Source organism: Bos mutus, chromosome 13 (genome assembly GCF_027580195.1).
Source record: "Bos mutus isolate GX-2022 chromosome 13, NWIPB_WYAK_1.1, whole genome shotgun sequence".
In the NCBI taxonomy this organism is placed as follows: Eukaryota; Metazoa; Chordata; class Mammalia; order Artiodactyla; family Bovidae; genus Bos; species Bos mutus.
Genome location: NC_091629.1, coordinates 11574903 through 11591572, shown reverse-complemented (window position 1 = coordinate 11591572; position 16670 = coordinate 11574903). Strand labels below are relative to the sequence as shown.

General features: G+C 32.1%; 1 protein-coding gene across 1 annotated transcript in view; it reads left to right on the top strand.

The window, feature by feature from the left end:
• Nucleotides 1–16670, top strand: part of DNAJC1 (DnaJ heat shock protein family (Hsp40) member C1) — a 182875-nt gene that overhangs the window by 67026 nt on the left and 99179 nt on the right. The window contains exons 2-6 of the mRNA XM_070380991.1: nucleotides 5607–5708; nucleotides 6191–6237; nucleotides 12357–12522; nucleotides 13358–13455; nucleotides 14400–14493. Of these exons, the coding sequence (XP_070237092.1) occupies nucleotides 5607–5708; nucleotides 6191–6237; nucleotides 12357–12522; nucleotides 13358–13455; nucleotides 14400–14493 (507 nt within the window). The remainder of the gene's footprint in view (nucleotides 1–5606; nucleotides 5709–6190; nucleotides 6238–12356; nucleotides 12523–13357; nucleotides 13456–14399; nucleotides 14494–16670) is intronic.

Here is a 16670-nt window from a genome sequence, read left to right as displayed (position 1 = left end):
CTGGGACCCATAGAATAAGTTAACATTCCTTTCTCCTCTATGTTTTGGAAAAGTTTAAAGAGGACTGTGATTTCTTCAGATATTTGACTGAATTCAGTCATCTGGCTTTGAGGTTTCAGGCTTTTCTTTTTAGGCCATTGGGCTTTTTTTGGGTTTTGGTTTTTATTAACTAATCGATCTCTTTACCTATTATAGGTCTGTTCACTTTTTCTGTTTCTTCATGTGTCAGTTTGTGTGTTTCTAGGAATTTGTCTGTTTTATCTGGGTTTCCTAATTGTTTGGCATAATTGTTCACAGTATTCGTAGTGTATTATTTGATTTGCTTTTTCTTTTACAATAGATTTTAAATCTAGATTTTAAAATAGATTTATTAGTATTTGCCATGGAGATTATACAAGTGACATTAATTTGTAGCAATCTAGTTTGAATTAATACCAAGTTAGTTTCAATCATATTAAAAAATTGGCTCCTAAATAGCTGTGTTTCCCTTCCTCATATAGTTATTGTCACAGATTACATCTTTATACATGTATGTCTATGGACATACATCTATATTATTGTTTTATTTAAGACATAGATTTATTATTGCTTAGTAGTCTTTAAAATCATGTAAAAAATTGGAGTTACTAACCAGAAATACATGAATATTGACTTTTATATTTATCTATATAGTTATCTTTATCAGTATTTTTTATTTCTTTGTATGAATTACTATCTAGTATGATTTCCTTTCAGCCTAAAGGCCTCTCTCCGGTGCTTTTTGTAGATTAAGACTACTAGCAATGAACTCTTTAGTTTTTGTTTACTTAGAATGTCTTGATTTCTCTTTCCTTTTTGATGGATAGCTTTCCTGGATATAGAATTCTTGGTTGACAGATTTGTTTTTTTTTCCTGAAGCACTGTGAATATGTCATTCAGTTAATGTCTAGCGTCCATGATTTCTGATGAGAAATAGATGTTAATTTATTGAGAATTCGTTGTACATAATGAGTCACTTCTCTCTGCTGTTTTCAGGATTCTGTTTGTGAACAGTTGGAATATAATGTTGATAGGTGTGGATTACTTTGTGTGTACTTAGGATTTGTTGAAATTCTTAGATGTGTATATTCATGTCTTTTATGAAAGTTCAGTTTTCAGTCTTTTCCCCTTCCCCCCCCTTTTCTCTAGTCCTGTCTTGAACTCTTATGTATGTGTATGTCGGTATACGTAGTGGTGTCCCACAGGTCTTTTAGGCTCTATTAATTTTTCTTTATTTTTTTTCTTCTTACTTCTCATATTGGATAATCTCAATTGATGTATCTTCAAGTTCACAGATTTTTTTCTCTGCTTTTGGAATTCTCTAGTGAATTTTTAAATTTCAGTTATTGTGTTTTTCAAGTCCAGAATTTCTCTTTGCCTTAAATTTTCTCCTCTGTTGGTATTCTCAATTTGGTGAGACATCATTCTTATTCTATTAGTTCTTTGTGCTCTTGAGCATGTTTAAAACAGTTGATCTGAAGTCCTTCTCTAGTAAATCTAATGTCTGATCTTCTTAGGGACAATTTCTATTCCTTTTTTTTCTATGTGTGTGGGCCATACTTTCTTGTTTCTTTGCCTCCTTCATAATTTTTAATGAATACTGGATATTTTGAATATATAATGTGGTAATTAGATCATTGTACCTCACCAGCTTTGTTTTGTTTTTGTTCCTTTGGTTTTTGCCTTTTTGCTGCTTGTGGTTGGTGTTGTTTGTCTAGTGATTTTTCTGAATTAATTTTGTACAGTGTATATTCTTTGCCATATGTGTCCACTAACATCTGTTTAATTAGCTTATGCATCAGATGATGATTCAGCAAAGATTTCCTCAAAGATTTGGCACAGGAAAAAAACGAAAAGCAAAAAAAAAAAAAAAAAAACCCTCAAAACCTTTGGTAGAGGATTTTGTGTGTATGTTAGGACATGCCTTCAACACTCAGCTAGGCAGTTTACAACTCACTCTTAGTCTTCACTTTCTACTTGTGTACAGCCTAAAGCTCAGCCAGAAATGAGAATTTAGGGCCTTCTCAGGTCTTTTTGATTATGTACTCCACTTTGGGCATACAGGTGTTGGTCGTCTAGTTTCCAAAGAATATGTGGGAGCATTTCAAATACCATATTCCCCAAAGCACCTCACTTCCCAGTCTCCTTAGCTTTTTGATGTGCGTGTTGTGTGCCTAACTGCCGTCCTTTGCCTCATTTGACACCAGCTGGTAAACTTGCTGTAAAATGTTTTTGACAAATGTCCTGAACAGTTGCCTGTCTGCCCTGGGATAGGTCAGAGTTTGGTAAAAAATAGAGGTAAGACCTTTACCAGTCTGTCAGGGAATCAAAGGATAAGCCTAAACAAGCAACCACAACTTCTTTTAGAACAAAGTCTACTTTACATACTCTTAACACTAGAAACTGGTGGCTCAGAGGTTAAAGCGTCTGCCTGCAATGCAGGAGATCTGGGTTTGATCCCTGGGTTGGGAAGATCCCCTGGAGAAAGAAATGGCAACCTACTCCAGTATTCTTGCCTGGAGAATCCCATGGACAGAGGAGCCTGGTGGGCTACAGTCCATGGGGTCGCAAAGAGTTGGACACGACTGAGCAACTTAACTAACTAACTAACACTATAAACCCACACCAATAACTCAGATTGATAACTTCAAGATCCTTACAGAGAATTAGCTACTTTTTCTTGACTGAGTGCTTGACTGATTACTGGAATCCTTTGACTAGTTTGCAGATAAGGTTGATCCTGACAGTTTTTGCCAGGTTATTTGCCATTTCTTTTCAGGGAGAGGGACAGGCCCTTGGAGTTCCATACTCTGCCACTTTTGTTGATCTCTCATCACATTTTTTTCCCCCAATTTTGATGGACATATTTTTGTAGTTTTTCTTTGTTTTTGTTTTTAAAAGAATAACCATATATCTATTCTTTACAGAAGTCATCCAGGTATTAAGATAATTCATGTCCAGCTTGTAAAAAAAAAACCAAAAACCGTATCACATTTAAAAGGAAAAGAATTGAATCCTATAGATGACCAGTTCACCCATAGTCCTATCAAGAATCCCTGCAAGCCAGGGAAACAAAAGGTTTCATTCATTGTGTATGTGAGATAAATGTTCTAACGTTTGGGTCTGGAGTAGAAATATGGTGTAAAATGTGCTGTAAAAGCCAGCACGTATCAGGATATAAACCTTTAAAACTGCAGTGGACCATGTTTACATTGTAGTTGTGTGATGTTTTCTGTATAGTTTATCAGATCAGTAGAAGTGTAGCAGTTGTTCTCACTGCCTTCCCCAAAACTGTAGCCCCCTGTGCAGTGAGTCAGCTGAAACCTACTAACTGAATCTTAAGAACCAACATGGAGAGCTATGATTCTGATGCAGTATTTTCTGGGTTTGAATTCTGTTTTCCTCTATTTGCCAGCAGTCTGGAATTGAGCAAATTACTCAACTTCTTTTTGCCTCCTTTACCTTGTCAGTAAAACGGGCCTGCTAACAGCTATAAGCTTTGCTATGAGGATAAGTTAAAATTCATTGATTAATTAACTAAAATGTAACACATACATAAGCTAGTTTGAGATGCAGCTTCTCTAGAGCATATCTTTTAGATAGGGAAAACTCTGAGTTTTTCAGTTTTGTCCACTTAAGGTGAAGCTTATTGGTGAAATAAATTACTGGGCAGATCTCATGAGAGAAATAGGCAGTCTTTCTGTGCAGCCTGAGAGGTGCATTCCTAAGTCAGGAGAGAACTGTATCTACAGCTGGATGCAAAACAAAAACATAAGGTTGGGGAACAGGATCCTATTGTGTGATGATTTGGGGGACCAGGAAGATGGATCAAGATGGTGCAATACAAAGTTAAAAAGACTGGATAAGACAAATGATGAAGGTTCTTGGGAGTTACTGAAGAGTTTGAAATAGGAGAGCCATCTGATCACATTTACACTTAGTGTATATACTGTAGCAGAAAACTGGAAGATTGGAGTCAGGTTGGCAAGACTGGGTCTTAGGTGAGTGTTAGTAAGTCACAGATGTTCCGTAATGAGCATGTATTAATTTTGTAACATAAGCAAATACATTAGATTGTAAGAAATCTACTTTTGAAATTTCTCTATGATATAGTCCCAGTTAATAAAATCTAAAATTAAAGCCCCAGTTAGACAATGAACATTCATTTGACATTTGACCTCTTTGCTCGACAGAATCTCCATCACAGAGTTTCAGAAAAAAATAATCATTCTTTTCTACTACTTGTTAGCTAGCTATCATTCAAGTATAAAGAACAGAACAATTCCATTGGGCATGTGAGAATGGAAATTATAATCATATTACCTGCAAAACTTACTCTGCTAATTTTTCAGCTCTTCAACCCTCCATGAGTCAGAAAAATATTCACACCTAAGCTGAAACTTTAGAGTAGTGGCCTGGAGCAACAAGTCCCAGAAAATTGGTAATGAAAGTAATGGTTTATAAGAGAGAGCTTGACAGACTAATTACAGTCTCACTTTGCCTTGCTCCAGCTCTATTTATTTAACAGCTATTTAGTTCCAGGAACATGGACTTTTGTTATGTTTGTTTTTTTAGTCATTTGAACTTTTTAGTATATCAGTTTTATCAATTAATTGAACAAATATTCATTTGTAAAACACGATAAAATTTAATAAGCAACTTTATTCTCATTTTGCCTCTCTATGAATATGTTAGTGTTTGGAATAAATTTTAAACTTAATGGAGATCAAGTTTTATACTTAACTGTGTGTTGTAATTTTCATGTATTTTTTTTTAAACTAGGTATGTAAAATGATGTTCTCTGAGTTTATATGTACAAATAGGACAGGATTACATAAAATACAATTTTAATATTCATTGAATCCAAAGTACTCTTCCTCAACTGTCCTTTTAAAATAATATTTTAACTATGTTAATAACACATAAATAGTGGGCAAATTTATTTCTGCAAACCAGACTATGGAAACTGGACACTATTGAAGATATCCTGTAACGTACTTTAAAAAGTTGAGGATAATATACATAACTATTTCTAATTATAATTATTTTGTGTAAATGCAAATTTAACTGCCTTCAAATAGGCATACTTTTTGACATGTTGAAATTGAGATTCCATAGGTGGCTGCTCCATGGTAAATTCAATATAAATAACAATGAAGGAACCACATATGGTAAGCCTGGGCTTCAGACATTGGCTTTAAGATTCTCAAATAATAAAGACCTTCTTTGAAGGCACACGGATGTATTAATTTTTAATTTGTTTCTTTTTGATCTCTTAATTACTGAAAAAGATTTATTGGTTAATTTTAGGAAGGCAAGTGTTTGAAAAGTTTTGCCAAATACTGTCTTCTTTAAATGAATGTATGGTAATGAAAAGTTAAGAGGAGAGCCAAATTAGATTGAATAATTGTTCAGTCATGTGGGTCGGGCTAGTTGCATAGCCTGGTTGTTAGACTGATTGCTCAAATTACATTGCCTGGGGTCCTGCATTTGGTTGGCTGTCTTCTCAGATCTTAACAAGGTTCTGGGAATTTCTTTTTCTGACAAAGTTTGCTTTGTGTTTTTCCCCTCCCCCCCACTACATCCAGGATGCTTCATCTGCAGACATTAGAAAAGCATATCGTAAGCTTTCACTAACTCTGCATCCAGACAAGAATAAAGATGAAAATGCAGAAACTCAATTTAGACAAGTAAGTGAAATATGCTGTTATATATTTTTGTGATAATTTATAAATAAATGTTTATGGTAAAAACAGTAACCTATATGTAGAATGTTTCCATTTAAAATGAGATTGTAGTTTAGAAATATTATGCATACATATTTATTCAGTTTAAAGAAAATAACGCTTTTACCAGCATTTTTTATATTGGAGTCTCAGTTCTTGGGGGGAGGGTCATAATTGTCATAATTTTCTTCTCTAAATTACAGTTTTAAAAAGCACATGTTAAGATAATTATTACTTTTGCATCTTTCTCAAAGATATATTTTGGTATCAAGCCTTTTTTAACCTCTTAAGGTGCTACCAAAACCATAAAATGGTACTTATAATTAAGATTTTATCTGTTCACTGAGTGCATGGGCTTTTTGCATGTGCATTATAGTGTGTCTGTCTTCCTAAATGATTTCTTATAGGTGAAAGTATTTTTAACGTGATGCTTCTGTTTTATCTAGTTGGTGGCCATTTATGAAGTTTTAAAGGATGATGAACGAAGGCAGAGGTGAGTGTTCATCTGCTTTTGAATTAAGATGTTATACTTTGATGTCTGTTTATAAAGAAAAGAATTGTCTCATCAAACATTTTATTGTGTTAGTATTTTTATTTTCGTTCCTTTTCAAGAAATGCATTGTTTTTAAAATGTATGTTTAGAGCGGAGTTAATTTCTACTGAAAATATTCACTAGGTTTATTTAGTACTTAGAGACTTCAGGATCATGCCTTCATTAGCTAATATTTTTAACATGAGTATCTATGCCCTGGAAAATTCAAATACCACTTGACTTCAAACAAATGCCTATTCATTTTTGATATATCAGTAATTGCTCCTGTCTGTGCTTGGGGGTCTTTCCCCCCTCAGTTTCTTAAATGTTTTTCAGTTAGGCGACTAGAGATATTCAAGTTATTACTTTTTCTCGGTGTTTCCTCATATGCAAAATAACAAACCTAATTTGTGAGTGAGAGAGCAGAATTGTGTAAGTACAAGATAGGAGTAGAAGAAAAATATTTGCTTCTTTCTCCTGTTTCTTTTGCCTCCATCCTTCCCTTACTCTCCTCCAGCGATTCTGTGTTTAGGGTTGAACGTCAGACAGGAGGCAGCACCCTCTCTTTGAGATGTCTCTGGGTGCCTTTCAGAAGAGTAGTAATAGATTTTACAGTGGTTTATATGCTACTGACTTAGGAGCTTGCAGAGAAACCCTTTCTTCTGCTCTTCCAAGTGTATGCAATGTAGACACTACTGTGACAGGTTTCAGAGTTCTTTAAGTCAGACTCATGGTAAGAAATACATTTTGCATCGTGCTTCAGGACACACAGACACAACTGAAACAGAAATGTCACAGAACACTTCTTATTGTGTGTGAAAGACATATTTTTCTATTCTAAGCTAGTCTAGACTGTTCTTTTTTCTTTTTGAAAACAATGCTGATTGTGGTCTGCTAAATTGGTTTCATGAGACACTAGTGAGCTACCCTCTGCAGTTTGAAAATATTACTCTATTAAAGCTAGTTTATCTTAAAGAAAATCCAAAACATTATGCCATGTGACATTCTGATTCTTTTTTCAAATGTGTTACCTGGAATTATTCTGTATCCTACAGTGTCAGCTCCCACTCTTGGTTCTCATCTTTAACAGTTTAATTTGAATACCTCAGTTTGTCAGATTGCAAAGCAAGGTACTCAGGATATTCTCTTGAAGTGTTCTTTGCTTTATAACAAGGGCTGGCATTGGTCCAGATACCATAGCAGACATTCCTCTGGTTTGAGATAATCCATAGTGTTGAAAGAGTCCTAGAAGTGTGTTGAAAGAAGTGTTGGTCATTCTGTGCATATTTTCTAGTTGGTTTCTCTCACTGAGCCCCTAGTTGTGTTTCACACATCAAGAATGTGTCTGTAAAGATAGCTTTATTTAGTCTCCCTGCATCTCTGGCATCAGATTTTGTTTTTTTGTTTGTTGTTATTTTAAGTCAGTAAACTTTGTAACAATTTCTTCCAATTACCAAAATTATTTATATCTTTTCAGAACAAATCACTTCTCATGTATAAATTGTTTCTTCATTAACACAGGCTCATCAAATATTTTCTTTTTAGGATTAGTTCCTTTTGCATTTATTGTAGAGTGTTAGTAGAAAAAAATGGATCTGACAGTTACACAAACAGCTGTAGTATTTATACCCCTTGAGGCACAAGTAACTCTTTGGTAACTGGTTTTCCTTGAGGCAAAAGTCGTAACTAATCAAGCTGAGAATCACTCTTCCAAAGCTTGTGCCTGAGGCCAGGTGACCTATGAGTATTTAAACTTATAGGAGAAATGCATCTCTACAAATACCTAATGTTTATAATTCCTTTAGAAAAAAAAAAGCACAGTTTTATCTTTTGAAAGAAGATTGTCTTATAGTGATATTAACAAATGCTCTTTGGTATCACAGTCATTTATTATAAATATTTATTAATAAGTGCTTTTAAATGTGTAACTTTCCAGGAATTGTAATGGACTTATTTATTTCCCTTATAAATAATTATCTTTTCACTGAAAGCAACCTCATTTAAAAAATTTTAGTAGAAAAGGGAATAACAAGGAAGCATATAAAATAATAGATTACCTTTTTTTTTTAAGGAACAGGCAAACTTTATTTGTTAAACAGCCTTATTTAGGTATAATTTGCATACCATAACAGTTAACCTATTTTAAGTGTACAAATCTATGATTTTTAATAAATTTACAGAGTTGTGCAGACTACCACAACCAGTTTTAGAACATTATCTTCAAAACACTCCCTCAAGCCCATTTGCAGGCACTTAGCATTCTGATCCCAGCTCCAGGCAATCACTGATCTCCTTTATGTGACTATAAATGTGTTTTTTCATATTAATTAAATCATCTAATAGTATTTTGTATTTGGCTTCTTCCTATTATCAACATATTTTTGAGGTATGTCCATATTGTAGCATATACCAGTAGCTCATTCTTCTTTATTGCTGAATAGTATTCCACATTCCACTTTCATTTATCCATTCATCAACTGATAGACATTGAGATCATTTCCGCTTTTTGGCTATGACTAACAATGCCGCTGTGTATATTCACACAGAAGTCTCTTAACAAATGTTTTTCATTTCTCTTGGGTAGATTCTTAAGAGTGTTACTGTGAGTAAACTTCTAAGCCATTTTTTTCTTCTAAAGACACAGACTACAGCATGAAAAAACAAGTTTTCCTGGTTAGTATAAGGGAGATTAGTAAAGAAGTCTTTTCTAAACTCGTTAAGTAATTTCCTTATTTTAGGAAACAGCAGCTCAGTTATGTTCTGCCATATTATAAACTGTTGCCAGTGTTAGCTGGAACAAAGTACCAAGACAATACTAAGCACTACATACATACACTAGATTGTGCTTTAGTCATATTAGGACATTTACTTTTATTTAAAATCTGTTTTAAAATTCTTTTGGTAACTCGCTTGTGCAACTTAGTTTTTTGGGTCTGTTTTATGGTATATATTTGTAAAAGTTGAATGTAAGTGCTGTGTACCACAGCTTTTGGCACATATATACATTTTATAAAGGAAAGATCAATTAATTTAAGCTTGTTTCCTATTTATGCTCTTTGTACAGTTTTTACTCAGGTTCAAAATGTGGCCTAAATAGATGATGTTATTCTTTTAAGCTAAAAATTCAAACTTTTACAGTGAGAGATTCACAATTTAGGCAAATGCTAGAATTATTTGAATATTTATTTGCATAATATACATGTTTTCTATTTTAATTTCATAGTTACTATTTTATATTTCAAAGCATGCTAATAATTTACATAATTTTTTCTTGGAATTTAAACATTTTTTGATTTGCTTTTTATGTTTATATTGGGCTAAATATATTTGACTTGAATATAGTCATTTGATGACTATAGAATGGAACTCACTGATGATTATATAACCATTATTATGTTCATCATGTACATTTTAGAAAATCAAATGAAATAAACATATATTAGGCTATATGTTGGATATATGGAATAGATCAATTAATATTTTTAATTTCTAAAATGATGCCTTTATAGTTTCATATTTTTTTTACATTTAGTGATATTTTCATCAAAGAAATTTACTTTTGTATTTTCTTATAATATTCATACGTGTGTACATTCTTAATCTGGTTTTAACAAATTGTTAAGAGCAGTTTATATGAGCTTAATTATTTTAACAGTATTATGTGTTAGATATAGAAAAAGAATAACATAGTGATGTTTTGTGTTATCAACACATTTTTTCTTAAATAACTTATGAATATATTGTCTGTATATTTTAAGGATATCTTTATTTTTTCAGTGTTTCAGGAAAGCAGTGATTTATCTTTTAACAGCATATACTCTAAAAAGTGAACTATAATAGAAGCTATCTTCCGTTAAAATGGCCAGTCGTGTGAGCCATAATGTTCATTGATAGTAAAATCAATAGAGCATTGATTCTAAGCTTAATCCTTGGAAACTGTTGTTTAGAGTGGCAGACATAGCCTAGTAAATATCTAGTTTTGTTTAATGTGTTCAGTGCATGAGATTCTGCTGTCTTGAATTTAGCTGTGCACCAAATACAATTTATATGTGGGGTAGAAAGCAGTAGCTATTAATAGATACGTAGTATTTCAATGGTGATAAAATATTTGATACAAGATTCATAGCTATGAGTTTAGCTGGGTTTTCTTCTGATACTATTTAGATCTAAAACAAGTTTAACAGTAATGCTCTTAGGGAACTGTCACCACTTTCTTAGATGTTCTTTATTAATAGCCACACTTTTTACTTGAAGTTATTTCCTGGGAGAGATTAGCTGAAAATAATTATATTCTCCCATTTTTCCTCAACAAATCTGAAGTAGACTGTAGATTTTAGAATAAATTCAGGCCTTTCTTTATTGGACCTCATTCAGATATTGTAATCTTACGTTATATCACTTGAAACCGTTTTTACCAATATGTTGGTAATTTAAAATGAGTCAGTTTTTAGCAATAGATTTAAACATAAATTTTGAAGGACAGGAATGATAACTTTTGATGAAATCATGTTATATATTTATTTGTGTTCAAAAATAGCTATATAAATATTAAAAAAGAATATTTAACATCAAACTTTGGCTCAGCTACTATGTAACCATATTTTAATTACCAGATTCTTGTATACTGTAAAGTTTGCCTGCCTTTAAGAGTTTAGTACCACTAATGTCCTTTACTTTGAACATTGGTTATTCTAATCTGCCGTTATTTTTAATAATCTAAGTTGATCCTAAAAGTCAGGTTTTCTAGATAGTCCAATAAAATATATTTTGAATTTATAACCAGTATTTTTCTACTGAAAAAAGAAGTTGCCTGTAATAAATGCTCTGCTTTATTTTTTTAAGCATATCTCCAAGGTATCAATTTAATAACTATCAAAGTAGCTACTGCAGTTGTTGCATTTAAATTGATTTACATGTCAAGACTGGCAGTTTAGCAGCTGCGCTATTATTCGTAGATCGGTCAATTTACTTGAGAAAAACCTACTACTGAGTTCTACTGACCTGCCTGACAATATAGGCCCTATTTCTATTCCTGTAATTAGGCCTGCGACTAACTCAGAATATTTTTAATTAAAATATTTTGGTCAATGTGTTGCACCAAATTAGGCCTTTCAGTGAAGATTTAATTCTGGAAATAGTGTGATTAGAATATTTAATGAGTTGTGTTCAACTAAGATTAACAGGTTGTGTGTTTTGAACATACAGTATTTGCATGAGACCATTTTGAGTTTTACAGTCATAAATGTTACTCCTTATTTTTAACGTTAAAAATATCTGCCTCCATAATGTCTGATGGGTAAATTTAAATTCAGTTGGAATTTTATTCTAAAGAAAGTAGATTTAAAGTGAATTACCAGGAAATTTGTTGTGTTTTTCCCTTTCAGCAAAGACAAAAAAATGTGAGGAAACTGCCACCTAAATGTTTACAAATAAACAGTTTTATTGAGAAATTGGTTGTTTCCACATCTCCTGCTAATTTGGTATTGTTTTTAATTCTTAAAAAGAACGTGAGCAACATAAAATTAAAAGGTGCCCCTTTTTAATAGACTTTTTATGTCTTTAAGAAGCTTTGATAAAATAAATATTTCAACCTTGAACCCTCGTACTGAGATTCAAATAAAAGCACTAACTAGAAAATTTATCCTGAATGTGATTCAATTAATATATAATTCTTGGAAGCAATAGTGCTCTTACCTTGATTTTCTCCCATTGAGATTCTTCCTTTTGTCACTGACTTTCATGGTGGGGCCTCACTGCACCCTGTGATGGAGACGTGGACTATAAGGCTCCTTGAGTGTGGATGTCATTCCAGGAGTCACGTCGTTGGAGTGTTTAAAAACACAAGATCTGTATATCAGATCTAAGGTATATCACTGAGTGCCTTTTTGAAGGTTGTGTATGATTGAATGTAATGTTTTGATTTACAGACCGTTGTAATGCTGGTAATCTGTATAAATGTTATATATTTTGGAGAAATTCTTTTCTCTTTCCTCTTTTTAAGTGTAAGTATTGATACAAATAAAGTTTTTTGCTTTTATTTTTAAACTCCATATGAAAAACTATTGTATTTGCTTCTGTAGGTATGATGATATTCTGATCAATGGACTTCCAGATTGGCGACAGCCTGTATTCTACTACAGGCGGGTGAGGAAAATGAGCAATGCTGAGCTGGCATTACTTTTGTTCATTATTCTCACAGTGGGTCATTATGCTGTGGTTTGGTCAATCTACCTGGAAAAACAACTGGTAAGTATTGGTAATAAATCAAGTGACCTAGCCTCCTTAATTTTATATGGAATTTTAGACATTTAGTTTTTCAGCTGATAAAAATTTCAGCTTTCTTATATATATTCCTTATTCTAGTACTTTTGTACTCAACATTTAGTATTTGATGCTTCTATTTCAAGAACCAATGATATAAGAAGAAAGTGTTTCTTTTTAAAAATGTGTCATTTTGAGTTTGTTACAAAATTTTGTTAAGGTGTAAATATCGAGCTGAAAATTAGAAGATAGAGCTATGTTTTCCTCATTGTCACCTTCTAGACATGCATGTTTTTTATGCAAAATGATTTAGAATGATGACTTTAATAGCTTTTAACTCAGTAAAATTTGAAATGAGTATAATTTTATAATTTCAGAGATAAATTGGTTAAAAAATTATTACATTTTTGTTAGACTGATAGTTTATTCTGCCTGCTGTGGGCTTTTATTTATATGCTAAAGAGAAACATATTTATCAGTATTCATGAATTAGCATCTGTTTACTCATTCTTTTTGAAGTGACATTATTAAAGTTGGATGAATGAGAAAAAGTAAGTTGAATGCCTTCTCTTCTTAGAAAACTTTGATTGCTGTGGAGATACACATGACTGACAGCGCCGAACTTCATGTGTGTTTAAGGACCGGATACCATGACAACAGTCATTGTTAGAGATTGATGATTTTACTTAATCATGTTGGACCCTACATATATTTGCATAAATGTTCTTCTATAATGTTTACCCTTCACAGAAGACTCTTGATAACATTTGAAGAGTACATGTTAATGATAACCTGTAACCATAATTTTTTCCACATTAAGGATGAACTGCTCAGTAGAAAAAAGAGAGAAAAGAAAAAAAAGACAGGCGGCAAGACTGTGGATGTATCAAAACTTGGTGCTTCAGAAAAAAATGAAAGGTGGGAACATATGAAAACATGTTTATAATTCGAAATTGTTTTAAAATACGTCTTTAATGTGATCCCACTTTATATGTATATCCATTTCAAATATACCAACATTTATATCTGTATTCAGTTTATAAAAGACTAGTAATGTTCCATAGTTTTAAGAAACAAATTCTAGTCTTAAGCACAAGTTCTACAGGTTTTTCTCTTTGTAAAAGTATTCATATATATTTAAATAATTAAGCCCCTGAATTCTTGTTTAAATTTTTCTACTAAACTTCAGAATCAAAATATTACTAAAAGAATCTATCACTGTAGCGTTTAACTCAGGAGTGACAATATGTAGAGAGACAGTAATATGCAGTGCACTCAAAGAGATACCACCATTTCTCCTATTGATTCATAGGAAGAAATAAAGGGTTTAAATAGTTCACACAGCAGGGCAGGAACTGGATCAATGTGAGATGGAGATCAGAGACTATTCTGCCTGTCTTCTGTCCTGATGACATCAGTGAGTAATGCTTCAGTGAACTGCAAATGACATTAATTTTTATGTATTGGTTTGTTTATGCTACAGTCTTCATATCTGCTTGTCAGCACTTGGGGACACTGTGATGCTGTTGAGTCTTTTCTAGCTGAAGTAATCATAAGGTCTAAGAATTCACTTTGCCAAACTGATGAAAAGTCCAGGTTAGAAAGAGGGCTTTTGTGCCTTTATTTTTATAACTTGATTATTCAAGTCTCCTTCCCCAAAACTTTAGTCTACATTCTCTTACTTACTGTAAATAATTGCATTTGTTGTACTAATATATTTCATGATGGAATATGTCAGATTAAGTGATAACTGTCATAAATATTTCATTGAAAAACTTTTTTGTTGAAATAGCCATTCAAAACAGAGTTCATGATTATTATAAAAATAATTTGTTTTTCAAGTTTCTATACTTTGCTTTTAGATTACTGGTGAAACCTCAGTGGCATGATTTGCTTCCCTGCAAGCTGGGAATTTGGTTTTGCCTTACCCTAAAAGCATTGCCTCATCTAATCCAGGTAAAAAAAAAAACCTACTTCTTTCATATGATACTACTGCTTTGGTTTTAATTATTCATGAAATAATTTATGCCTGCTATCTGAAGCCTGAATATACAGTAGATGCTTCATAATGCTGATTGAATGAATAGTATTTTATAAGTATAAACCTAGTTTAGAAAAGTTCTAAAATTTTATTTAGATATCTATTCTTTTAACTATCTCTTAATGTTGCTTTTAGAACACCTTAGAATTCCAAGACACTGAAAAAGGAAAAAGCAATACTATCTTTAAGACAGATATAAAAGCAATAACAATTTAATCATTTAAGGCATATCCAGTAAAAACAGAACTCAGATACCTTGTCACCATTATTTTAGAAGCATTTAAGTAAATAGTGTGGCAAAAAACACTTTGTGTAAGTATTTGTATAATTAAGCAAAAGTCTACATAGGTTACCATTTTGTTTGTAGCTTTAAGAGGAGTGCAGATATTTTGTCTTATACTGTAATCGAAGTTTCTGTTGCTAGTCAGACTTGCTCAAATGATAGAATGTACATACCATATTTATATGGCAATTCTCTCTTTTTTTAATATTTAGCATAACAACACATTTCATTAGACTATCGTTTTGCTAATTTTAATTATTGCATCTGGTTAGAAAATTTCCAACACATAAACAGAATATTTGAAAGAATATATAATGGTTTGGTGTACAAATTTTGAAATTCTTTGAAGTTGTAATTTTGGAGGAAATGTTTTCATTTCAGAAAACACAAAGAGCAAGAGCGAGAGATAATTTCTGTTTAATTACTTTTTTTCGTATAGTGGCTGTTTTTCCTTATCGTTTAAGGAAGTGAGTGACCACCTTCTATATTTCATTCTTTTCCTCTAATGATGGAAATTATATTTGGAGGGAAAATTAACTAAAAGTTACTAGTGTTTCTTCCTAACTTTTGAGAAATTATTTACCAGTTCTTTGTCAAAATAGTTTATCTTAATAGTTATTGCATACAGAATCATTTATTTTGTTTACATTTAATAGAGACAATTGAAGTATTTTGGTAATTTAAAAGTTTTTTTTCAAGTTGTTTAGCGTACTGTTTATTTGGATAAAAACCCACAATCCTTGTATGCTGTATATGTAAGACTTAGTAAGAGAGGGAAAATGTGTTTATCTTACTGGTATATTTGTGAGAAGATGTGACAGAAAAATATTTTACCACATGATTTCTTACATTTTTAAGAGAATGATTATTTTTTGCTAGCTTTAGAATCTGTGTAATAGGCAAATCAGAGTACAGATCAATTTAATCATGAGGCAGCATAAATATCACATAAAGTGTCAGTCTGAAACACTTTCTTTTTTTCTTTTTTTTTCATTTATTAAAAAAAAAAACTTGTTGGAGTATAGTTGCTTTATGATGTTGTATTAGTTTCTACTGTACAGCAAAGTAAATCAGCTATATGTATACATATACTGCCTGCCCCCCACTTTTTTGGATTTTCTTCCCATTTAGGGCACCACAGAGCACTGAGAAGAGTTCTCTGTGCTACACAGTCGGTTCTCTTTAGTTATCTATTTTATACATAGTAGTGTATATATGTCAGTCTCCCAATTCATCCCACTCACTTTGTAATTTTAATCTAAGTCATTTGAAACAAAGTTTATTTGGTAAAATTAACATATTTCTTGGTTAGCATGCAGAGTAATTTGCAAAAACAATATATTAAAATGACTTAGATTCACAAGTTATTGTTTTGCCTCATTGCAAATTTGTAGAAAACTTGTAAAAGTAAGGAATTTTGTAAAAACATTTTAGCCTCTTCAGAAACCTTCTAAAACTGTTGAATCAATTGGAAGTTTAATGTCTTTCTCATGTCCACTACCAAAACAATATAGTTGATTCTGATCCAAATTGTAATAGTGAAAGTATTTCAGATCCATAAACATAACAGCTTATACTTTCACAAACATCAGCAAAGCAATACTGAATAGTTGCTATTAGGATTAGATTTTATCTGCTTTTTTTTTTCTTATAATATTCTTTGACCTTTGTATTAATTTATCATTCATAGAATTGTGTAAAATGAATACATATGCCTTATCTACAACACGGAAGTTTTTATGTGACACTTGTATGAGATCTTCTTAAATAAGGTACTTATGAAATTTATAGGAAGCCCTCTTTACCTGA